The sequence below is a fragment of the Mercenaria mercenaria genome, chromosome 1, assembly GCF_021730395.1.
Source record: "Mercenaria mercenaria strain notata chromosome 1, MADL_Memer_1, whole genome shotgun sequence".
Lineage (NCBI taxonomy): Eukaryota > Metazoa > Mollusca > Bivalvia > Venerida > Veneridae > Mercenaria > Mercenaria mercenaria.
Window position 1 is genome coordinate 83,263,537 of NC_069361.1, and position 26,244 is coordinate 83,289,780.

Genomic DNA, 26,244 nt, shown 5'->3' on the forward strand with positions numbered 1-26,244 from the left:
GTACAAAGCTTGTTTTAAACCCAAAAGACTAGCAATTTTTAAAAGTTAATGATCAGAATTTTACCTGAAAAAAAAAAACAGTGTATGCCGAAATTCTCGAAAAACCCTGTTTATTTACTAAACTTCTAAGTTAACATTTCTATGGCTTTTATGGTTAATCTTTTGGCACTATAAAACAGGGATGGTAGTAAGAACCTTTTTGATGTTTATTGATAATTCATCGCCAACAGTAACTGTTTTAGTTTTTTTAGATCAACTCTGGTCAGTGTTTTTAAAGCTAACGGATGAAATATATGCGAACGTGGAGAAGGGCATTATTTGCTTTTCACAGTTCAATGCCTGTATATTTTGATCCTAAAGCTGCTTTTGTTTTTAAAGTTATGTCTACTGACTACTGCACAGGCACTAAATTAGAGCCTCACATCAAAACTAAACACTTGTTAAATTTCACATGAATGACTTTAGTTATACAATATTTTCAAAACCCATAATAATAGAAAAAAAAAACTGAAATAAAAAAAGGAATTGAAAAAAAAATCTGGTCCAGGTGAGGTTCGAACTCACGGCCTCTGGTTTTCAACGCGAACTCGCTAACCAATACACCACTGTGGAGTTATGACGTCTTCATTACAAACATAAGTAAATATAATAAAGTTCGGTAATGGCAGCGTGAGGAAAGTCGTTTCAAAGTGAAAATATTGTACTTTATTTCTTTTTTCTTCGTACAAAATGTATTTAGCTCTAAATTTTTATTATCAAACGCGCATTTAAATTTTTATTAAATATTCAAAGCAGAAAGCGAGACGCTTTTGTCAACCGTAAACAGTAAGCATCTACTGACGTCTTTACTGATTAATTACTATGTGCATAGAGCACATGAAAAAATCCGAACAACACCGATTCCAAAAAAGTACCACGAATTTTCAACTCGATAGTATACACAGTTAGATCTCTCTATTCGTTTTCTTGTTCATACGTCTAACCGTAATGCGACGCTGTCGGCGCCGCTTCGCGGCGCCGGTAGCTCTGCTATTCAATTTTAAAAATATATACATTATATACAATAACATGTAGAGTATATTTCAAGCAGCTGCGGCTCCACAATGTCTTTTGTAATTCGGATAAAATCCAAGTGTTTCTTTGTTTCGTTTCTTGTACATGCAGCTTTTTGGGTAACAAAACGTTATTTTACTAAAATAAGAACATAACATTAAACTGCAGGAAATATTTAACATTGTGAACCGTCTGTTACGTCAATCCTGTTTACTGACGTTGATTTTCCGCCTCTTTTTTTAATAAGCGGCTGTTTTGAGAGAGAAAAAACAACAACAACAAAAAAAAAAAAAAAAAACAATATTCGTTTGATATCATTTTGGTTATTAGATGTGCATTTGTCATGCACGAAGACTTTCTATCGCTGGCTGTTCGCGTGAGCCTCTTGTAATCTTTGCGTTCTATAGATGTCGTGGGAATTGATATGTATAGACAGGCATGTATTCTAACGTACCGCCCGCCCGCTTAGCTCAGTAGGTAGAGCATTGGTCTACGGATCGCGGGGTCGTGAGTTCTCCGTGACTATTTGATAAACGATATTGTGTCTGAAATCATTAGTCCTCCATTAGTGGGGAAGTTGGCAGTTACTTGCGGCAACATGTTTGTACTGGTACAGAATCCAGGAACACTGGTTAGGTTAACTGCCCGCCGTTACATGACTGAAATACTGTTGAAAAACGGCGTTAAACCCAAAACAAACAAAATTCTAACGTACCTTCGTTAGCTTTATCGTAAAGGAAACCATGAGGGTGAATACTAAAGTTGCTCCCAGAAGCCCAGTTTTGGAAATGAATGATCACAACATCTCCCACTTCAGCTTTAATTGGCGGTCCAAGAAGCCCCGCCCATTCAGGAACTAGATCAGGTTTTGTAAATGTTTCGTCTGTAAAACCCCGGTATATTGCCTTTTTATAGGTACTGCCAATTCTGTCTATACGACAGTCAATTTTCTCCCGGGATAACCTGTAAAACAAATATTACAGTACTTAGTGACTTGATATACTAGCATGATAATTAAGTTATCAGCATAAAATGACATTATTTAAATATATGAATACAGATAACTAATAACTAAAGTTCGACGATCGCTGAGTTGGTAATACATATTTTCATTTTTTAGAAAGTCATATTCACCAGTTAGCCTGTACAAGACCGACTTGGCCACCTCAGTAGGGAAAGTCTAGAACTAACTCAAAATCCAAATCCTTGGACCGCCGGACTTGCCAATGCAACTGCTATTTGACTTAAACGCATGCGCGTACCAGCTACATTCATTCATCATCTATGTCTATTGAGTGCTGAAAATTCGCCAGGAACTTTTTTTACACAATTCAGTAAATATTAAGAAATCCCCATTTTAACATAGTTTTGATGAAAATGTTCCTTATATTTCCAATTTTAACTGGAAACAACAAGTGAGACAGAAGACTACGGCCACACTTTGTGAAATTCTTTGTCATACAGTTTTCCGACGTACAAATGCCATTTTTGAAGATTTGTTTTTGTAGAAATTGAATTAAAAATGGTAGAATTTTGCACAATAAGACACTGACTGCGTTTGCATTATAACGTAAGTATGACACTATCAAACAACAATAATTTGCTAAGCGTCGAATTGTCACTTCAGGCATATGAAACAATCGACTAAAATGGTCGACTAAAATGATCCCAACGCATAGGTTGATGCAATTACAACGTCAATACGACGATTCCGTAAACGTCCGTTTTGGGTTTTTCAACTTAACTTACAACACTATAAAATATAAAGATGTCAATACGTCTGTGATATGCCTTCTGGTCGTACATTTAGTGCAATAAAAGCCTGGGGGTTATTGTGTATTTGTCCAAAAGGCACACCCCAGCCGTTTACCAACTTTTTATCATATACACTGCTACATGACGTCGATGTCACGGACATTCCGACACGGACCGGAAGTAAAATAGAGAAAAGTGGAAACTTCACAGGTCGCTCAACACGACAAAAACGAAAATGTTGCAGGCTTGGTTTGACTGAAGCCAATAACATGTTATTGGCACATGTGCCAATATTATCTTAGCAAGTTAAATCTTAGATATTTTGTTTTACATTTGTGGTATATAATTAGTTATTGCATATGTTACTAAATATAGTAACAAATTTGCACTGGATTTAAACGTATATGAGCAGCATTAGGCCGATATTTGCGTTCCTGTGAGCTGGTGTGCCTGATATCGATATCAGGCACACTTCCGGGTGTGCCAAAAATCCATATCAGGCACACTTCCGGCTGTTCAAAACATCAAGATTTTATACTTCCACTGGCAGAATGTCAAGTATATACAAGCTAACACTAATTTTAAAAAGAATACATTGTATGAATACATAGTTTCGCTAGCTTCTTCTTCTATGGTGGTTGAATAAGTCGGACGCAAGGAACTACGGCACTAAAATGCATGAATTAAAAACAAATGTTTGAAAGGAAATGACGTCAGCGTCATCAGAAAACGTTGACGTTCCCGCGCATTACATAAACATCCAACACGCTGTGTAACATGAAATTGTTTTAATGTCGTTATTACTTTAACACTATAGTGGAACATATGCAATAAAAAGGTTATAAAACAGGGCTGGTGTGCCTTTAGGCGATATTGGCATACTATACCGGTATTAGCCCTCGGGCCAATACCTCTCCTAGTATGCCAATATTGCCTTAAGGCACATCAGCCCTGTGTAATAACCTCTAATTAAATTATTTTGTACATGCACAAGTACTCTTTCACAATTCACATATGCTCACACACTTCACACATGTTCACAGACTCGAGCATATTCTCACACACTACATAATTATACACACATTCTCACACACACTTCATATATGCTCACATACACATGGATATTCTCAGACACACTCGCTCTCGCACATACACATAAAAACTATTTCAAAAGTTTTGTTTCAGTAAAAAAAATATGTTAAAACATGTAAATATAATAGTCTCATATAATTCTATAATGCTTATACGTCAGAATAGTGTCCGCAAATAGTCGAGTATGCTGTCTTTGCTCCTACCAATTTTTATTCCATAATATATAGGTTTTGAAAATGCTGTGATCCTATGGAACAAAAACATGGTAATTGTTTAAAAAATTGCAGGCATTTATAAAGAGCTTTTAATGTCGGATTAAAATCAGATTTCTTGTATCGTGAATTGAAACATATTAAACATTAGATTTTGGAGTGCAATGTGCATTTGCATGCACTTTAAATTTATAACCTTATAAAATGGGTTCAACAGCGTTATTTCTTCATACCGTATATAATATAGCAGTTTTGATAAGAATTAATTATTTCCATAATAAACCAGTGTGTATAAATATTAAAAATTTAAGTCAATGAGTTAATCTCATCCGTCTGTTTCATTTCTGCTAAGAAAGGCATTTGCACTTTTATCCATTTTATATCAAACATTTTAATATTATGTACATGAGATGAGACGTTAATAAAATATTTGACTATTTCTATAATGCATTACATTTTGATATTTTATGTATGCATGCATGTGAAAGAGACGCAAGCAAATGAAATAAATTGTATTAATACAATGAAAGATTGAAATCATATTTTTCTCACGTTTTCTGCAAACATGACTTTCTATGATTGATTAATTTGTGTTGCAAGTGTATGTACATAATTTATTGTTTTGAATTTACGTGCAACGAATAAACAAGTAATTAAGACGCCATAAAGTCCATTAAAGTCATAAAATAAATATATTTTCTGATCTCCAACATTGTAAATGAGAAATAAGGAGGGACCATAAACATTATTAAAGAATTTGACATGTGAATTAGCTTTACTCAATATTGCATTCATATATGATGTTTTTTCATGATTTTAAAATACGTTAATGCATCCCATGGATAAATGTTTGAAATCAATCGCTGTTTAACAGGTTCAGGCTGTATATTCAAATTAGGGAAGAATATTATTAATGCATTAATCAACAAGCGATTTGCAATATGATATGTAGGTTACAAATTACCGATTCGGTTCAATTTTCATGTGCTCAGCTGCTGTCCTCCTTTATTCTGTACCAGAACTGATTTGTTCTCCGCAAGTAAACGACAACTCATACGCTCGAGTGCAAAGCGGGGATGGGGGGGGGGGGGGGGGGGGGGGGCAGGGGAACTGATATGTTCTCTACAAGTAAACGACAACTCATACGCTCCAGTGCAAAGCGTGTGTGTGTGTGGGGGGGGGGGGGGGGGGGGAAGGAGGAGTAGGGAGAAATATCATTTTGTGCAGATCGTCATTGTCTAACCCTAGATTAAAGGCCTATCCCTTATAACTGCCATAAGAAAATGTTGTTTTTCAACCTAAAACTTGAGAACACCTTAAATCACAATTCTATGGACAGTACATTAAGTCTGAGCAGTCTTAAAACGTGTATACGAATAGCTCAGTGTATATGATTGATGGAGTCTCATTGATTTATTCAAGAAACTTTTCAAATTGTCTTTGTTTTCTTTACCTGGTTTGTAAAATGTTTATATCTCTGTAGAAGAGACATATTTTACATGATTTTTGAATGCAATTAACTTACTTTCAGTAAAATCCTTGTCTTATATTATTGCTTATATTTAAGAAAAATGTATAGTATGTCCACTGAATAAACTTATTAAATCCAGATATGTTTTGACAAGAATGTTGGTTTTAGAACTTAAATAATCAGGAAGGTCTTAACAACTATCAGAACAATAATCTTTAAGTACCGTGTGACGGCTGTAAAACGCCTCCACGTTGGACTCCGTGTTATTATTCTTTCCGGTCCTTTGTGATCATTGAGTCCATTTAAATTTACTACAGTAGGATTCTGCTTGATCCAGTATAAGGGCTTAAGGGATGTGGTACATTTCATTACTTCTCACGCGCATACTCCATCAGACTTAGTCCGTTATTATTTTGCTTGGTTGCGTTCTTTGCTTCTCTGTGATTTTCTTATTAATTTATTAAACCATCACAATAACAGGCTTTAAGTACGCTGTGGCAGCTGTAAGAAATTAGCCCCGACTTAGTCAGTGTTGGTATATTTTCCGAACCTTTTGAATCATGGATCTATTCAGTTTTACTATAAGAAAAGTTCCGCTTAAGCCGGTGCTAGGAAGCGTGATGGGTGTTATACATTTCATTACTTCTCATGAACAGACTCAGTCAAATCGTATCTGCTATTATATTGCTTGGATGCGTTCTATTCTTATATAGTAGAAAAAGTGGAAACTTCACAGGTCGCTCAACACGACAAAAACGAAAATGTTGCAGGCTCGGTTTGATTGAGCCTGTTCACGGTAGTGGAAATGCATGCTACCGTCCATGCCCTCTAGCCCCGGGTTGAGCAGAACTCAACATTTACACATGCTAAAAGTACAAAGAGCAATTTAGAGACATCCGCAGATGTTTTCAAAGGGCGGTGCACATGGAACCTTCAATGATACAAGTGTTGTGGCGTGTAATTCCATGAAAAGCGGCGTTTAGTCCCCAGATAAAGTAATGGGTTTGCCCCAAAAGAGAAAACAATGGGCAGAACTAAACAAACTGGAATTTAGAAAGGGGATCTAAGGTTATGGAGCCTGCATATCACAGGAACTGTCAAAAGACAAAATTAAAAAGCAGGCACCATATCCAAGGGGTGATTATACAATACTCATGGCTATGAAAGCGGGAGTATTGGAACCACCCAGGCCGAAATGGCCATGCTGAGAAACTAAACAGTACCAATAACACGGCATAATAGTCGTGCTGAACGATCTGAGAAGATCTAAATATAACAGCCCTGATTAAATCTTGATCTTTAAAAAAGAATGAAATTGTTACCACGCTAATTCATTTCAACTGTCGTTTTTTAATAACACACCAGACTGTAAGAATATTTGTAATGGCAACACGCAACACTTTCGGCAACTGCATCTGTCCATAGCCCTCTCTCTCTCTCTCTCTCTCTCTCTCTCTCTCTCTCTCTCATTCTCTCTCTCTCTCTCTTAAACATTAATGACATGATATTCAATATGAAAGCCCAATATTTTAAATATCATGTATAAATATTTATCAAATTAAGTGTGTTTTTGACTTTGCAAAGTCAAGCTGGAATGAACTTTGAAAGAAGCGCTTTTCTGGAAGGTAAGATATAAAATAATTACAGTTGATAGTTTAATTATTAAAAATCTGGACAGATAGAGCCGCAAAAATGTGGAAAACCTGAAACGAAACAAACAAAAAAACATAACGTACTCATTGTCGGCCGATGCCAGGTTTCGTCCCGAAGGTGCGTAATTCCAGTCTACCTCCACCGCTGCTATGTAATAATGTCGTTCCATCGCCGAAGAAAAGTTCACTCCTAATGCAAATATTAACGTCCAAAATAGTTCCATATTTTCCTAAATTTTCATGAAATTTTTAATTTAAATCTAAGTCTTGACAGAACAGTAATATCTACATTCTTATGGCTCGTGTCTTAACTCTTCAAATCAATTTAATTGCATGATATTGTCCAAATGTAGACTGAACGTGCTACACGCGCAAAAACATGACAACTGAACGCTCTCAGGTCACAGCAACGTATAAATGATAACCAAGAAAGTATAAATGAGCCGTGCCATGAGAAAACCAACATAGTGGGTGTGCGACCAGCATGGATCCAGACCAGCCTGCGCATCCGCGCAGTCTGGTCAGGCTCCATGCTGTTCGCTTTTAAAGCCTATTGGAATTGGAGAAACTGTTAGCGAACAGCATGGATCCTGACCAGACTGCGCGGATGCGCAGGCTGGTCTGGATCCATGCTGGTCGCAAAGCCACTATGTTGATTTTCTCATGGCACGGCTCAAATAAAATTTAAAATGACACTTAATAACAGTTTTAACACATACGGTTGTCGGACTGCTTCGTTAGAAATTAGACCTGAAATAAATAAAGATTCAGAAACCCCGGTTTTCATGAAAGTTGTCATGAAAATTATGTTTGCCTCCTTAAGCAAACTTAGACTAGCCACTAGACTGATAATAAAGAATTTGTCACAAAATTCCAACTTTTGTAATTTTTCTCTTATTTTATGTGATTGTGACAAATGCAAGTCTATTTTAGTGATTTTTGAAGATAATTGATTGTAATATTATCAATGATATTGGACATAGGATATAGACTGGCTACATTCACATTTTTTAAAATAAAAATTAAAAAATAATTATACGGGAAAACCGAAGGTTTTTCCGTCTATAGCTAATGTGTACGTGTTTATGTCAAAGTAAACCTATATACCGTTCGACTTGGGAATATGTTCTATACCTTCACCGTTTTATTTGTTGTTGTTTTCCGTTCTCCCACACAAGAGGTTTACTATAGCAAATTAGTGGGACAAAATTTGTCTTAAAAGATGTCATTTCACAATAATGACATTTTAAAAGAATTGCAATAGTCTGTGTTTAGGATAGCAAGTTTATGTAAGTTCAAAAGTTTATTTGTTAGAAGAACATTAAACACTATTTTCAAATATTCACCCGAAAAGGAGACAAATTTCTATTTGACTGGTTTCAATGATCATAATTAATATGATTAACCGTATAACGGAAATATTTTAGTTATAAATAATTTTCCTCAACTTTGTGCTGTAGTATACGTATTTCTTTTTCTTTAGGATATAAACTGCTATAATTATTACATGAGTACCTATAAATAGTAACAAATTTGTGATGAAAATTCTCCCATTATCGCATTGCGTCATGCATTATCACATTATCATAATAAGCCCCGGGGCCATTATCGATAATGGCCCTGGCGTTAGCACGGGAAACGGAAATGACGTCATGGCGTTTCATGGAGGTAAAACAGCGAATATTTCCGTTTTATTTTATCATCTTGAGCGTAACATCGTGTATTCTTCGTGAAATAACGTATTTTTATCCCTAAATTGTGCAATAAGCAAGAAAGTACACCTATCCAGGTATTTGATTTTATACAATAAATAGACTCTTACACAAATAATATAGAAACTGAAAAGCTGAAATTTATTGTGCCAGAAGATGCAAGTACCCATAAAAATGACACAAAAAAAAAAACATTTCTTACTATATTATAGGTAAACATGTAATAAACAGTGACGTTACGCAGGATTAATGTGTATTTTTTTTTTAAACTATTTGTTACACATGAACTGAAAAGAAACTTCGCATTCCCGGATTCAGAAAATTGTATTAGAGAAACGAATTGACAACAAAGGCATGATTGTTGGAGCCCATAGCACCGACTGTAGGTATATACTGGACTAGTGGCCTCTGGTGCATTTTGGGGCTAGATTATGTGCACCCAACGATATCTATTACCTTCAACTCATGAGCACCATTTTCCATCCTCAGTCTAGTCTTGACACATTTGAAGAAATGATTAGATCTCGTTCATTTAAATCAAACATTTTAAAACATTTGCCTTTGTTCATAATTTTCATAACAAAAGGCTGAAGAGCAAAACCGTCAGGCTTACTGTGGCTTTGTGTGTGTGTGTGTGTGTGTGTGTGTGTGTGTGTGTGTGTGTTCCTTTGTTTGTTCGTTTTGTCCTAATGTGTTGGCTGTGTGTGTGTGTGTGTGGTGCACGCGTCTGCGTGCTGTGGGTTTCGTTTTGAGGAGGCTGCGTTTTTGGTGCGTGGCATTCCCTGTTTGATATTTGTCTTTGTTTTTTACTGTCAAAACTGAAAATATCAAAAAGAAAAATGTATGCAGAAAGAAGATAGAATCTGTATGACTAGGTTTTTCCGTCAGATAGGCAGCGCCTAATTTCATATATATATATATATATATATATATATATATATATATATATATATATATATATATATATATATATATATATATATATATATATATATATATATATATATATAGTCTAGGATCTAGTCTAAAACGAACTATTGACCTTCCTTTATTTCAATGGTTTCCGTCTAGAGAAAAAACAATTTCCTACGAATTTATTTACTAGTACTTATTTATATATATATGCGGGAATTGTAATTTGGTAACGGTGTTGCCTAGAATGGCTCCGGTGCTGCACGGTTATATTTTTTTTATAATTACGGCAAACATTATATGAGTAAATTTTTAGCCTCTGAAATAACACATCTTTGTCTGATGGCTAAATGTTAATACAGAGACAACCTGCTAGATTACTTCCACTTTTAATGAAGAAAACTTGAGATATGAAAAATATAATAGAACAAACATAGGGACGGGAGCCAGTCTAGGTGTAGCTGTATGCCTTTGATTAGTCACTCTGTCACCAGGAGCTTTGCATAGACAGTCGATTGGTTACGATTACGTGCGAACAAACGTTTGTTAATAACAATTTTTATAATACGTTATCGATGTGCCGTAGTTCGTAATAATCGCCCGAAGAAGATCATTATAATGGCACTATACGGGCTGCTGCCCAACTATCCATTAATTTAGTGCATATACATGCAATATTCATCTCATTGTATCAAAGAACCTCTACAGTTGCATTTTACAACTGTTACATTATTAATTCAAGAAAAGTAACCCTGAAAAGTAACTGAAATTATCTATCGACCTTTAATATAACGCTGCCGCATATGAGTTGTCTTTGATACAAATCTGCTGGCAGCCCTCAGTACGGTATAGCACCTCACTCTCACTGCCATAACGGGCAGGTATAAGAAGAATGCCTACATATGGCATCTACAAGTTTAGTGCATATTATCTTGATAACATACAATTAATGTGACTTCGAAATGGTGTTCAGCGCATTGTAAAATGTGTTTGGTGTTCAGTGGTGTCAAAAGATGCAGATATATCAAGTAGCAAGAATGTTCAACTTTGTTCAAACACAATTTTGTTCAAGATAGTTTGTGTGTCTTTCAGTACGTTTGTTAAAGCTGACTCATTTAAGTGAATACTTATATAAGAAGACTACAATCCCCCTTGGTGCGTGTTTTCATTTAGATGAGATACTAGACCTGACATGTACTACCTTCTCAAAGACTTCTGAAATTAATAGTAGATTTGACACGTGCTGGTAGATTTTGACGATATTGTATTCAATATTTACAAAAGCGGTCTGCATTCCTGTTGTATATATTCTGACTTGTAATGAACAGCAAAGTGATGCCAATATGATCGCAAGGACCAAACACCAAGGCTTACATATAAGTTTCATTTTGTCAGTTCCAAAAATATACTCGGAAATAGCCGATTATATACGACTGATCCAGAACGCTTAGGATTATGGTCTTGGACCCAGTTCCAATTTCATTAACACCTGATAAAATGTTGCCATTATCCCTATTAAAACAGTATCTCATGTATGACCAGATACATTGATTGCGAAGATTTAATTTCAAATTAAGGTTCTTGCTTAAACCAGAAGGGCACTGCCTGAAAATTAACATGCATTTCTACAGTTCATCAAATAACTCTATCATGTTTTTGCACAAACTACAGAAAATCCATGTGGAAACGATAAATCTTCTGACAGCTATAATAATATTTAGAATCTTTTGTTATTAACGATACCATTGTTAAATTACGAAACTCGGTATAGGATTTTAGACTTTTTACAAGTGGAAATTTGAAATTAATTACACGGCGATTATATGTTAGTAGGTCTTCTACAAATCGGCTTGTTCAACGCTACAACAAAACCGAAACAGCAACAAACCGTCAACAATCCGGCACAGCACATAACTTTAGCGGCTTAACCGCTCGGATGCAACTATGTGATTGTAAGAGGTCCATTCAACGTTTGAGCATAATAGAGGTCCTTGTTGCAACTTCCATTACCTCTCATGAACAGACACAATTAAGTCAAGTCTGTTATTACTTTTCTTTATGCAGTGCTTCTAAAGGACCTTAGTACCACGATTGCGTGACTACACCCTACGGCATGGTATCAAGTTCAGACCAACAATCAATGACCAGTATGTTAGACTGGCATAGGCACGCAGTCCTGCCAGATATAGGTCTTGGAAATAACTGTGATGTAATTGACGAATCTAGTACTAACTTGTATCATACTGATGGCAGGACGAGTGAACCGATGACTAAACGTACGCTTCTCCCGACATTGAGTTTGAACGTTGCGGTAGAGTGGGTGTTATAGACTTGGCAGCTATCAGTTATAGTTTCAGATAACAAAATGTGAATGCAAACTGTAACTTAAACGCAACTTATAGCATCGACTACATACAGAACCTTTCGGTGCTAGCAGTGTTCCGTCGACAACCTGGCTTATTAAAAAAGAATGACAATGCTCTAACCTACTCACCAGAGGAGTAACCGTCAGCTTCTTAAATTCTTCTATGGAATGACCATCATTTATTGAACAAGTACGGGAGTGTACGTCAACGTCCTAACGTACCTAGAAACCTCCATGAGTTGACACAATTTATGATAATGAATTTTTAGCATTTTGTGACACAGAGTAGATAATGCGAAATAATTTTCAAAAATTATTATCGATTGACTGTAATGATATTTGTGGATAAGACAAGACAGCCTTTTATCATCATGTGTTTCTATATTCAAATAGAACGCTTTTAATTTTGCTACAGCGCTACTATTCTACACCCAACACCCAATGTACATGTTGATGTAGAATCCTGATCATGTGTTGTAGTAAGATGAAATTTCAGGTCTCTTTCATAGTTTTATCAACTATTGTGTATCGGCTATTCTCCCTGTAAAACAAGCTTGTCATTATACCGTTTTCTTCTATGTTTACCTGTCAATCATATAGAAAATCCTTTGGTAGTTAAGGCAATCAATGTATTCAAAGTGATTAAAGGCACTGACCTCCAGGTTTGGCTGAAAATAATCTTTCTTTCAATTGAAGTTTGGTCATATTATGAACATTAGAATATGAATTTTTGTTTCTAAAATATTTTAAATATTCCAAATCAAGAAAAAAAGATGACCGCGTCGGGAATCGAACCCCGGACCGCCACGGCAATAAAAGACATTTTCCCGTCGTCGTAACCAATAGCGCTATAGCTGAAGTAGTGAATAATGACTTCAAAATAAAGATATTTATAATGGAGACAGTTTACCTGGAGCGTGACAAAAAATCGTAAAAAGTAGTAAAAACAGCAAATTCTCATGTGTTTCCGTAACATAAAGTTTGTCAGTAATCAAGTTTTAAAGCCTTCTTAAGAAATATAGTATTTATTTCAAGATATCTAAAAAAATTGTTTTTGTTGTCCAACGATCTGGAAACATGCCGCTTTAATTAAAGTCTTTAACAAGGCTAGAAGCAACGCCATATGATATAGTCTATCCTTTTCTATTCTGCCTACCTGGCGCGAAAAGATTATAGGAATCTTAAATGCCTGCCTAAGTAAGACAGTGTTTTCCCTACCCGAGCGCCAGTATGGAATGAAAAACTGAGCTTTAACCTTGCTGTCCGGAGGATGGGGAAATCAGCTGTTATTCACAGACAGACGTGTAAGATAATTTTCTTTTGCCTATGTCGTTATAAAAAGATTGCGATTTGGTTATTACTTGACATTATGCATATAGTGTATGACGTCATACAAGTACTAGTACTTTATGATAGCCAAGTTTTTCCATGGGAAAGACAGGAATATCTACCTCTGGCACGTGATTGAACAAATGTATAGTTTCCCTACTAAATAGGTAAGAACGCTGTTTTCTCAAACCTCAGAACTGCGCGGTTTCTCATTCGATGCTGCCCTCGGGTAGGGAAAACCCTGTCTTACCTAGGTAGATCTTTATAATCTTTTCCTTAGGCAAAAGTCTATACATGAGCATTGTGAAGTCATAATTATAATCTCATAAACTACTTTTGCGATTTTATAATTTACTTTTTCTTTGATAATTACCCGCCGCCAGGTATTGGTATGCTAAAAAAGTTTCGCATGTGGGACATGGAGCAAGTCACGTGACAGGTTTTAGTTTAAGAATATTTTATTGCAAATGTAACACAAGATGCATTCAGACACATACAGACAGACATAACAACACGAACAATAGGATATTGACGGAAGTATTGAAATACTTATCGAATCAATCTCCGGAAAGATAATATTTACAATACTATGGATGGCTGTTAAACTAATGTGTAACACATTCTTAGTTATTCATGAAAAGGAAAAAAAAGAAGCAAAATGAAAAACCAAAAAAAAAAAAAAGAGGAAAAAACAACAAAATGCTCAGAAATGGAAGGTAAAGATGAAATAAAAGTATTAGTACATTGCTTTTTTAGTATTTAGAATATTTTAGCAAAATTAGGTAACCATAAAGGTTACAGTATAAAATAGTGCATACAAAAACTATATTCTCTAGAATGAAAAGGGAAGGAAGAAAATACGTAGAGGAAATGTTCAGCTGCCCCAAACCACTCCTAGCTTTATATACATAACAGTCTTGTTGTCTGGAGATAATGACAGTGTGAAACAGTATAGGGGTCAGGTCAAGTCAAGCGAACCTATGGCTTCCAAGGATAAATTATTGGACAGCTGTGAAGATTTGTCTGTTGTCAGTATCAGACAGAGAAGTATCACCATAAAGTAAGGTGTTAACAGTGATAGACTGGGTGAAATTACCAACAGAAAAAAACAAAGAAAAATATCAAACAGGGAATGCCACGCACCAAAAACGTAGCCTCCTCAAAACGAAACCCCCAGCACGCAGACGCGTGCACCACACACACATACACACACACACACACACACACACACACACACACACACACACAAAGCCAACACATAAGGACAAAACGAACAACACACACGCACACAAAGCCAACACATAAGACGAAACGAACAAACAAAGGAACACAGTGGGGCACCGCCTTGGAACGGTCAGTGGCAAAAACACCACTGGAAGTTAACCTTACAGGAAGGTAATACAGTCTACATTCAAGCAAAAAATGTGAGCTGGTCTCGGGTTGTCCGCAATGACAAAGCGGAGAGTTAACAATATTACGTAAGAACAGATGATAATTAAGACCACTGCATTTCATACGAAGTCTAGCATGAAGAATTTGTGCTTTTCTACTTCCACAGTAATAATAAGAGGGAGTTTGACGCCGGTCGGCCTTAAGACGCCTCTTTAACACACTAAGCGACGGTGCATTTTTGATGTCATCCGAAAGATCGTTCCATTCGCGCACAGTTAAAGGAAGAAAGGAATTGAAGTATTGTGAAGTGCGAGATGCCACCGAACGGAGATCACCGGAATTGCGAAGGCTGTAGTTGGAAACTGAATTAACGACTGGTGGGACGAGACTGATCAGATACGAAGGAGTGGTGCCTCTGCACATTTGGAAAAACATGATAATTCTGTGATCGCGCCTTCTATCTTCAAGCGTCCTCCAATTCACCACTAGTCTTAAGTCATGCAGTGATACTAGCTTTGTGGCTCCAGTTACGATTCTGGCACACTCATTTTCAATTTTGTCAAGTTGTTCCTTTTCATATCCTGTGCAGTTGTTCCAGATTACATCTGCATACTCCAAAATCGGTCGTATAAAGGAAAGGTATATCGTTTCAAGAGATCTTCGATCTAAGACCATTTTCAGCTTGCGCATAACATGAACCCTTTTCCAAGCCTTGCATGTTATGTAGTTGATATGATGATGCCATTTACAATCGTTTGACAGAGTGACACCAAGATGTTGGTGATAGGAAACCTCAGGAATCTGGAGTCCTGCCATAAAGAGGGGTAGGTGTAAATGTTGATTTGCTTTGCGAGAAAACAGTAAAGATTCAGATTTTGCAGGGTTGAACTGTACTAACCATGTATCGGCCCATCTGGATATTTTCTGGATGTCCGTCTGTAGTAACTGAGTTGCCTGTTCAGGTTGGTCAACAATAATATAAAGGCTAGTATCATCAGCAAACAAGCTGATCTCACTGCCAATGTCAACTACACTGTCATTAATAAAAATCAAGAACAGAAGAGGCCCAAGAATAGATCCTTGGGGGACACCAGAACCAATACCTTTCCAAGTAGAAGAGGTTCCATGAAGGATAACCCGTTGGCGTCTATTGAAAAGATAGTTAGAAAACCATCCAAGTAAAGATCCAGTAATACCTGCATTTTGTAGTTTTACAAGAAGACCTTTGTGCCAAACCTTGTCAAAAGCTTTGCTGATGTCAAAAAAGACAGCCCTTACCTCAAGCCCTTCATCTAGAGTTTTGCAAAATGTATTGTAGAGAGAGGTCAACTGACTTACAGTGGAGTGGGCGGGTAAGAAACCAGACTGCACCGGGGTTAGAAAATTTGTGTCATGAAGGTGATTGTAAATATGTTTAAATAAAACTTTTTCAAATGCCTTTTCTACACAGCTGAGAAGGGATATAGGCCGATAGTTGTTTGGGAGAGAGGAGTCTCCTTTCTTGAAAACAGCACACACGTTTGCATCTTTCCAGGACAGAGGAACGTTTGCTGAGTGCAGAGAATAGTTGAATAAAGAACAGAGAGGGCCGGAAAGTTGCCGAGAAGCCTCGCACAGTATACGGTTACTAATTCCGTCGGGACCAGAAGCCTTGCCTATTTGCAAGTTTCTGAGAACATCCTCAACTTCGTTCTGGATAAGAGTCACAGATGATAGCTGGCGTTCGATAGGAGGGACGGTTGGATACGGTGGAGTTTTACCGTCATCATTTAGTTGAGTCTAATTATCAAAGTACGTATTTAAAAGGTCAGCCTTATCTACATCACTTGTGGTTGGCATATTCGTGACAGGATCGATAAGGGGTGGAATAGAAACAGAAGAATCTTTAGTTATGAAAGGCTTCAATGTATTCCATCAATCTTTTGAAGAAGATGTGCAGGTTTTAAGTTTGTCTACGAGATTAATGTAGTACGTGGATTTGGCCGGCTTGATGGAATGTATAGTGTCATTACGGATCCTTCGAAATTTAGACCAGTGCTCGTCAGATCCCGACAGTTTTGCTTTTTTGTATGCACGTTTACGCCTCCGAATACACCGTCGTAACGCGCTTGTCATCCATGGGACATCTCTAGGACGTACAGTAACGGTTTTACTTGGAATAAGGATTTTACATATCGATAAAATTGTGTCTGTTATGTTAGACGCGTACGCATTGACATCTGCGTTGGAACACGATTCCCAATCTGCTGACGAAACACTTTGTCGCAAGAGTTCCAAGTTGCATTGATCGTACATCCAAATAAGCCTTGTAGGTACTATTTATCCTAGGGAGCTTCAGTTAATTAAAACTAACAATTCGGATACTGATGCTTCATTTTTAGATTTACATCTCTCTATTTATGACAATTTTATACATACCAAAATTTATGACAAGAGGGATGATTTTAATTTTAGTATTGTAAATTTTCCCCATTTGGATGGGGATGTACCTCAGGCTACATCTTATGGGGTATATATTTCTCAATTAATTCGGTTTGCCAGAGCGTGTAGTCATGTCAAGCATTTCAATGAACGTAATCAATATATTACAGGTAAACTTCTTCAGCAAGGCTACCGTTATTACAAATTGCATAAATATTTTGCTAAATTTTATTATCGTAATTCTGATTTAGTTTTAAAATTCAATAGTAATTTAAAGACACTTCTGCGAGAAGTTATTTCTAAACCCGTTTTTTATGGGGATGTGGTTTACAAACTTCGTAAGATCTTGGGTCACGGTAATTTTCCAAATGTATTTGGAAAGATTATCAAACGTTTTATTAAAAGAGGTTACGACCCAACTGTTTTGAGACATACCGCATGTTTAGTGTTCAACCCGTTACAGTTGGACACTACGCTTCCCTCTTTGATTGCGTCTGACGGATTTGGGGGAGGACTCTGTGATAAGCAGTTTTTAAATCCTACCAGGACTGAACTGTTTTGATATTTGTCTTCTGGCCTGTTTCGTCGGGCTCTTAAGGGTGTTTCTCTTGTTGCTCTGTCTTCTGAAAAGGCATTGAGTACATACGTTTTTGGTTCTTAAGGTTTGTTTTTTATATAATTATACACGAGCATTTTTGTTTTACATGCCATGCCTTTTTGTTTCCATTACGTATGTAAGAGATTCACCTGGAGGGGATTACTTTTATTTACACTGTCCCATGTCTTTGGAACATGGTGGGGGTAAGAGTGAGGTTAGGTGCACCATAAACCGGTTTAAGCTCCCCAGTTGTGTTTTTGCCACTGACCGTTCCAAGGCGGTGCCCCACTGTGTTCCTTTGTTTGTTCGTTTCGTCTTATGTGTTGGCTTTGTGTGCGTGTGTGTTGTTCGTTTTGTCCTTATGTGTTGGCTTTGTGTGTGTGTGTGTGTGTGTGTGTGTGTGTGTATGTGTGTGTGTGGTGCACGCGTCTGCGTGCTGGGGGTTTCGTTTTGAGGAGGCTACGTTTTTGGTGCGTGGCATTCCCTGTTTGATATTTTTCTTTGTTTTTTTCTGTTGGTAATTTCACCCAGTCTATCACTGTTAACACCTTACTTTATGGTGATACTTCTCTGTCTGATACTGACAACAGACAAATCTTCACAGCTGTCCAACAATTTATCCTTGGAAGCCATAGGTTCGCTTGACTTGACCTGACCCCTATACTGTTTCACACTGTCATTATCTCCAGACAACAAGACTGTTATGTATATAAAGCTAGGAGTGGTTTGGGGCAGCTGAACATTTCCTCTACGTATTTTCTTCCTTCCCTTTTCATTCTAGAGAATATAGTTTTTGTATGCACTATTTTATACTGTAACCTTTATGGTTACCTAATTTTGCTAAAATATTCTAAATACTAAAAAAGCAATGTACTAATACTTTTATTTCATCTTTACCTTCCATTTCTGAGCATTTTGTTGTTTTTTCCTCTTTTTTTTTTTTTTTTGGTTTTTCATTTTGCTTCTTTTTTTCCTTTTCATGAATAACTAAGAATGTGTTACACATTAGTTTAACAGCCATCCATAGTATTGTAAATATTATCTTTCCGGAGATTGATTCGATAAGTATTTCAATACTTCCGTCAATATCCTATTGTTCGTGTTGTTATGTCTGTCTGTATGTGTCTAAATGCATCTTGCGTTACATTTGCAATAAAATATTCTTAAACTAAAACCTGTCACGTGACTTGCTCCATGTCCCACATGCGAAACTTTTTTAGCATACCAATACCTGGCGGCGGGTAATTATCAAAGAAAAAGTAAATTATAAAATCGCAAAAGTAGTTTATGAGATTATAATTATGACTTCACAATGCTCATGTGTAGTCTTTTGCCTAAGGAAAAGATTATAAAGATCTACCTAGGTAAGACAGGGTTTTCCCAACCTGAGGGCAGCATCGAATGAGAAACCGAGCAGTTCTGAGGTTTGTGAAAACAGCGTTCTTACCTATTTAGTAGGGAAACTATACATTTGTTCAATCACGTGCCAGAGGTAGATATTCCTGTCTTTCCCATGGAAAAACTTGGCTATCATAAAGTACTAGTACTTGTATGACGTCATACACTATATGCATAATGTCAAGTAATAACCAAATCGCAATCTTTTTATAACGACATAGGCAAAAGAAAATTATCTTACACGTCTGTCTGTGAATAACAGCTGATTTCCCCATCCTCCGGACAGCAAGGTTAAAGCTCAGTTTTTCATTCCATACTGGCGCTCGGGTAGGGAAAACACTGTCTTACTTAGGCAGGCATTTAAGATTCCTATAATCTTTTCGCGCCAGGTAGGCAGAATAGAAAAGGATAGACTATATCATATGGCGTTGCTTCTAGCCTTGTTAAAGACTTTAATTAAAGCGGCATGCTTCCAGATCGTTGGACAACAAAAACAATTTTTTTAGATATCTTGAAATAAATACTATATTTCTTAAGAAGGCTTTAAAACTTGATTACTGACAAACTTTATGTTACGGAAACACATGAGAATTTGCTGTTTTTACTACTTTTTACTACTGTTCCAGGAAGTGATCATTGACACCGGAAGCTACAACAGATCTTGGATTAGAAACGAAGAAGAGGCCAAGAATACAGCTTGAGTTCTCTGTAAAATGCGTAGGCTCTTGGATCAATTGGGTGAAATTATTTTCTTGACAAAGTGAGGCAATTTTTAAATTGGAGTGTTGGTTCATAATGTTCCAGTTGAAATCACCTGTTACGATTATGTCATGAATACCGGTATCGATAGCAAGAGAAAATGAATCGTCTAAAAGAGTGTTGTAGACAGAGTCAGAACCTGGGGGACGGTAGAAGGTTCCGAAAAGTATCCGTTTGTTGTTGCGAAGAGAGAGACAGGTTTTCGATCCTGTACAGATTTTTTTTGTTCGTAGATGTGTGATACCCTAATTCTTTATTTAAATGATAAAATATGTTTATAAAACAGTTTTCAGCAATTGTTTATCTTTATTTCTTTACAAATGGCATTAATTTTCAAAGGGAAACAACTTTTTCTCGACGATTACTTAAAATAATCGGAAAAAGTTGTCTCCCTTTGAAAATGAATGCCATTTGTACTTAAAATAATCGGAAAAAACTGTCTCCGTTTGAAAATGAATACCATTTGTAAAGAAATAAAGATAAACAATTGCTGAAAACTGTGTTCCACCTTGTTATGCGAAATTTTACCACTCGCACGCTATTGCAAATGCATAAAAACGAACATGTGTAACTGTTCTTTGAAAATGGTGAGTTTTTAAAGGCGTTTAACTGCCCGGAAGTGGAGCCCCTTTAGGCAGTCCTTTTCCGGAATTCAACGTTTATATCAGTATACTGAAAACAAAGACAAATATCAAATAGGGAATGCCACGTGCTAAAATCGCAGCCTCTCCAAAACGAAACCTACAGCACGCAGACGTGCACACTACAAACACACACACACACGTACACATACACGTGTACACACACAAAGCCAACACACGAGGACAAAACGAACAAACAAAGGAACACACATACATACACGCGCACACACACAAAGCCTACACAAGAGGACAAAACGAACAAACAAAGGAACACAGTGGGGCACCGCCTCGGAACGGGCAGTGGCAAAACACCACTGGGGAGCTTAAACCGGTTTATGGTGCGCACCCAACCTCACTCTTACCCCCACCATGTTCCAAAGACACGGGACAGTGTAAATAAAAGTAATCCCCTCCAGGTGAATCTCTAACATACGTAATGGAAACAAAAAGGCATGGCATGTAAAACACAAAAATGCTCGTGTATAAAAATATAAAAAGCAAACCTTTAGAACCGAAAACGTATGTACTCAATGCCTTTTCAGAAGACAGAGCAACAAGAGAAATACCCTTAAGGGCCCAACGAAACAGGCCAGAAGACAGATATCAAAACAGTTCAGTCCTGGTAGGATTTAAAAACTGCTTATCATAGAGTCCTCCCCCTCTTCCGTCAGACAAAATCAAAGAGGGAAGCGTAGTTCCAACTGTAAACGGGTTGAACACTAAACATGCGGTATGTCTCAAAACAGTTTGGTCGTAACCTCTTTTGATAAAACGTTTTATAATTTTACCAAATACATTTGGAAAATTACCATGACCCAAGATCTTACGAAGTTTGTAAACCACATCCCCATAAAAAACGGGTTTAGAAATACCTTCTCGCAGAAGTGTCTTTAAATTACTATTGAATTTTAAAACTAAATCAGAATTACGATAGTAAAATTTAGCAAAATGTTTACGCAATTTGTAATAACGGTAGCCTTGCTGAAGAAGTTTACTTGTAATATATAGATTACGTTCATTGAAATGATTGACATGACTACACGCTCTGGCAAACCGAATTAATTGACACTTGTTTCGTAAAGTAATATACATGTTTTACATGCTGTTCAATTTTCATGTCAGACAACTCTTTCTTTCTATGATTTGGTGTTGTTTGAGTTTTGTTTCTCAAGGCCTAATTCTCAACCTTAAGGATAGATTTTTCACTCAAGTTGTGAAATCTAAGACTTTGAAGTGCAAACGTTTGAAAGACCAGTAATAGTTCAGTTATGACCCTTACAAGAAATCTGGGAAAAGTGCAATATTTGCTTTAACCAACCAAGAGCTTAATAATCGTCTAACTGGCTGATAAAATCCCGGCCGGTTGGCTCGTGGCTAAAAAACAAACAAACAAGACCACTTACAAACGACGACGGAGACATCAGAAAAATCTTTAAAAGTGGAAAAGTTGGTCTCGACCATATTCAAAGAACGAGATTATGAAAGGGAACATGCTTAATAAAGTTACCACAATAAATCACTATACTATCAAAGACAAATAAGAAAGTAATACAGAATAGAAAGATGCTAGAAAGAAACAAACCTGAGGACCACTATACAAAGTTACACAAATATAAGCAAATACGTAAGCTCCATGGCTTGAGGTTTCAGACAAGAAGATTTTTAATGTTTTTTTTCTTAAATAAAAACAAGGGACCAACGGGCGAGGCTAATTTGAACCCCAGAGGTATGATCTGACAGATGATCACCATACAAAGCCACATGCCATAATGGTTTGAGGTGAGACAAGAATGTCTGGGGGTTTCGTTTTGAGGAGGCTACGTTTTTGGTGCGTGGCGTTCCCTGTTTGATATTTTTCTTTGTTTTTTAAAGTTTTTCTTATATAAGTCTATGTTAAACGAGAGAAGCACAGGGCTGGGCCAATTCTGACCACCGTGCATGCTTTGAATAGGCCACTAGGCAATGTTATATAACAAATGCCTAAGCTAAGGGTCTTGCAGCTTCAGACAAGAATATTTTTATATAAATCTATATTAAACAAGTGACCCCTTTGCGGAGCCAACTTTACCCCGAGGATCATGATTTAACAATTTTGGTATTAAAACATTATACAATGTTGCATGCCAAATACCTACGTTTGAGCATTTTAAGGTCTTCTTATGAACGAGTGTTGAACCAATGAAGAACCTTAAAATCTTGATTTGTGTATCATAATTGTATAATCTACTTTATTGTGTTCTTGCATATATATTAACAGTATGGTCATATTGAATATTAACGCATTGAATTATTTCAAAAATATCAATTTATTAGTAGCAGTCTTTTTAGCACTAAACATACATGTATTTTCTTGAGCAAACGTTTACCACGTCACAGACTTTGATAAAATGCTGTAAGTATGAACATATTACATATTTTGACACTTGCTATAAGTGACAATCGTAAATGTCACATTTTCCGAGGTAAAAATAATCTTTTCATTTGTAATAAACCCATATTCACCACAACTTAGAAACAAACATATTGACATTCATCTAACCAATCCGATCTGAAAAGGAAGAGAAAAAAACATATAAACTGACTGTTATATCAGCATAGATGACGTTACAGCGTCACAACGACACAGTTTATATCACAAGGCTTCTTTCCAGCGGCAATGATGGAGGAGCTCTCCCGGTGCTTATTCGGACATTATTCTAAACACGGACAACTTGGCAGAGCCACTGATCTTCCATAAGCCCGTTTGATGACGATCCGAGAATGGCTTGAGTCTACAGAACTGATTGGCAAGTGATTCAGTGACCTTAACAGCTTAACTGTCACGAAAACCAGTGGCAACAAAAAGAGGTGTATTTAAAACAGGCGCATTGTTTCTTGCAACAAATGTTTCGACACTTTAAAAAAACCCACCTTTTTGTATATAATGCATTCTCCAAATTTTGAAAGTCACAGTTGGAAGAATACATTTTTGATTGATGGAAGTATGGACATCCACGGATATATGTCAGTATATCAATACTTATAAATCATCGAATAAAATCTTGACAGTACGATCTGAATTACTTAGTTTGGAACATCAAAGTTTGTCTGATATCACATGTACTTCGACTGTGCACGTTCTATATTGCAGAAAATATTTTTTTTTTTTTTTTGAAAAATAATATTTTAACATTATGTCAGTCTAACATATTTTTCCAAGTACTCCGTTACAAAACTAACATTTCAAACAAATTGCAAACAGGTAAATGAAATACTCCCACGTTTTCTTTAAACAATATATATGTTTACACACACAACAAAAAAAAATAATAAAGAAAATATACTTTTGAAAAAAGAAGTTAGTTACTTAGTGCGTCTACGTACTGTGATATAAGACAAAATATACAATCCCGAAACAAGCTTACCTTTGTGTAAATTATTTCTTACTTTCTCTGAACAATCAGTATATAGCATTAACTAAATCTACAGTATTTGGAGACCCCTTTTAAAGAACTTGAAATGCTTTTCGACTGATGGGATAAACGTTTTAAATGCGCTGTCAATTATCGTTGTACAAATACTTTCTTCTGGGCAGATTTCGTAATTATAATATTCTATTACATCTGGAATATTCACGTTACTACTGCTCATTAATTAGAGAGCCAAAATGATTTGCAAATAAACTACTTAAGTCTTTTTAGCCAGTATATACTGAAGGTAGCATATTTTGAAACGCACTTGCTTAATGATACAGTAACCACCGCAACAAATCAGTGACTTGATTTTGAAATCGGTTTTCTTTTCAAACCTTGCTAAGTTAACAATATCTTAGGGTATAAACGCAACACTTAAAAACATATTTATCTTGTCATGTACAAGGTGAGTTTCAAACAACTTGTCAATCTTACTTGTTAAATTCTCATTTTCCTCTCATTTACAGATATGTGTAAGCGTTTTTAAAACAACAGTATCTTTTGTGAAATATACGTACCAAACCCTCGTATATGTTGTCTTGGTAAAACTGTGTATGTTGTTTTCATACCGTTAGTTGTGTGCAAACTTAAATGACAGTGATACAGCCAAGTACCCGGATTATACCCCAACATTTCTACAGTCTCGTAAGTTCCAGAGAAAATTTCTAGGACATCTCGTTTCAACGTTAACGAAGCTGTCCGCACATAAAGCTGTCCATGGAAATGAACTGTATGGATACCAAAAATTGAACCCATGCCAAAAATATACCATGCTGACCTTTCCCCTTCGTTAAAAATCAGCCCTTTCAAATTCCCGTAAATTAATCCATTTATGGTATTATAATTGTTGCTCCGAACAAATTCAATGTTTGAAGTATTCTGTCGTGCAGGGGCACGTGTCGCAAAATTGAAGTCGCGATAGTTACTTTTATTTTCGTCCACGATGACGAAAGCAGTAGCGAACTCTTTTGTGACTTCGTCCGTTCTTCTCCCATAAAGGTCAAGGACGCCAGGTTTACAAATAACAAAGGGCCCAAACAATCCGCTGTATGTATCGTTCATTGGAGTAACCCTAGATGCGTACATGGACCCAAAACAGTTCGGCTGACCTGGAAGAGGGCCGGATCTTTCTGGAATATAGTAACGGTATATTCGGATTTGTCCTGGCATTGTTGGTAAAGCTGACGTTATTGGTGAACCATCTTTAAATACAACATTCCGTGGCACGATATTGTAGGGAAAAGAAGCAAAATTCCTAAACACTATTTCAATGGTATCTCCAGCGTTGCCACGGATAAATGGTCCTAAGATACCAAGATGTTTTTCATCAGCTCTTCTTGGTTTTATATGGAAGAAAGTTTCGTCGGTGAATTCTCTGTAGATAGCCTTGTAGTAAACACTGCCGACGAACATCGGATCATCTCGGACATACCTATATGGTACCCTGTAAAATAAGCGAAATAAATTGATACATTTGTACATGATTTCTACTTTAAATAAACAGTTTCATCTTAACATCACAACATCGCTCTAGATTCCGCAGAAGAACATGCGTTATCCCTACATTCAAAATCAGTGCATACCCAAACAAGAAAAAGAGATATAAATATAAACCTCTTTAACAGATATAAATGATTAAACAAGAAACGTGGAAATTCCACAAAAACTAGATTTCAAATTTTGCATCACGCCGTGAGGTTCTGTTTTAAAAAGTGTCATGTTCTGTTATGTGTATTTGGATGTATCAGGTCATGCTGTTCAGAAAAACAGGTTCAAGAAACATTGATGTCGATCCTTGCCTCTATGGTATCAAAATGACATTTTTGTTCAAAACAAAAACAGGCACAGACTGGAATTTGAACCGCGACCCCTATGTTCAGCATTACTAATAGGATACAATAGACAAAAGCTTTCACCAACTTCGCTACAGTAGAACTTTTAAGTGTACAGATTAATCAAGTTCTGCTAACATTGTACTTGACTCAACTGACCCTAAAAGCAAAGTTTAATTTCAATACAACTTTATATAC

At 36.5% G+C, this 26,244-nt stretch overlaps 2 protein-coding genes across 2 annotated transcripts in view; both read right to left on the reverse strand.

Annotated features, from left to right (window-relative positions):
- LOC123564793 (ferroxidase HEPHL1-like) overlaps window positions 1-7,626 on the reverse strand; it is a 34,608-nt gene extending 26,982 nt beyond the window's left edge. Inside the window, exons 1-2 of the mRNA XM_045358620.2 lie at window positions 7,320-7,626; window positions 1,769-2,016 (exon numbers count right to left, since the gene is read on the reverse strand). Of these exons, the coding sequence (XP_045214555.2) occupies window positions 1,769-2,016; window positions 7,320-7,459 (388 nt within the window). The 5' untranslated portion in view covers window positions 7,460-7,626. The remainder of the gene's footprint in view (window positions 1-1,768; window positions 2,017-7,319) is intronic.
- A 3,016-nt stretch (window positions 7,627-10,642) lies between these two features.
- Window positions 10,643-26,244, reverse strand: part of LOC123564785 (ferroxidase HEPHL1-like) — a 31,253-nt gene continuing 15,651 nt past the window's right edge. The window contains exons 12-17 of the mRNA XM_053521105.1: window positions 24,733-25,658; window positions 24,189-24,193; window positions 23,302-23,310; window positions 18,518-18,741; window positions 15,456-15,978; window positions 10,643-10,768 (exon numbers count right to left, since the gene is read on the reverse strand). Of these exons, the coding sequence (XP_053377080.1) occupies window positions 10,643-10,768; window positions 15,456-15,978; window positions 18,518-18,741; window positions 23,302-23,310; window positions 24,189-24,193; window positions 24,733-25,658 (1,813 nt within the window). The remainder of the gene's footprint in view (window positions 10,769-15,455; window positions 15,979-18,517; window positions 18,742-23,301; window positions 23,311-24,188; window positions 24,194-24,732; window positions 25,659-26,244) is intronic.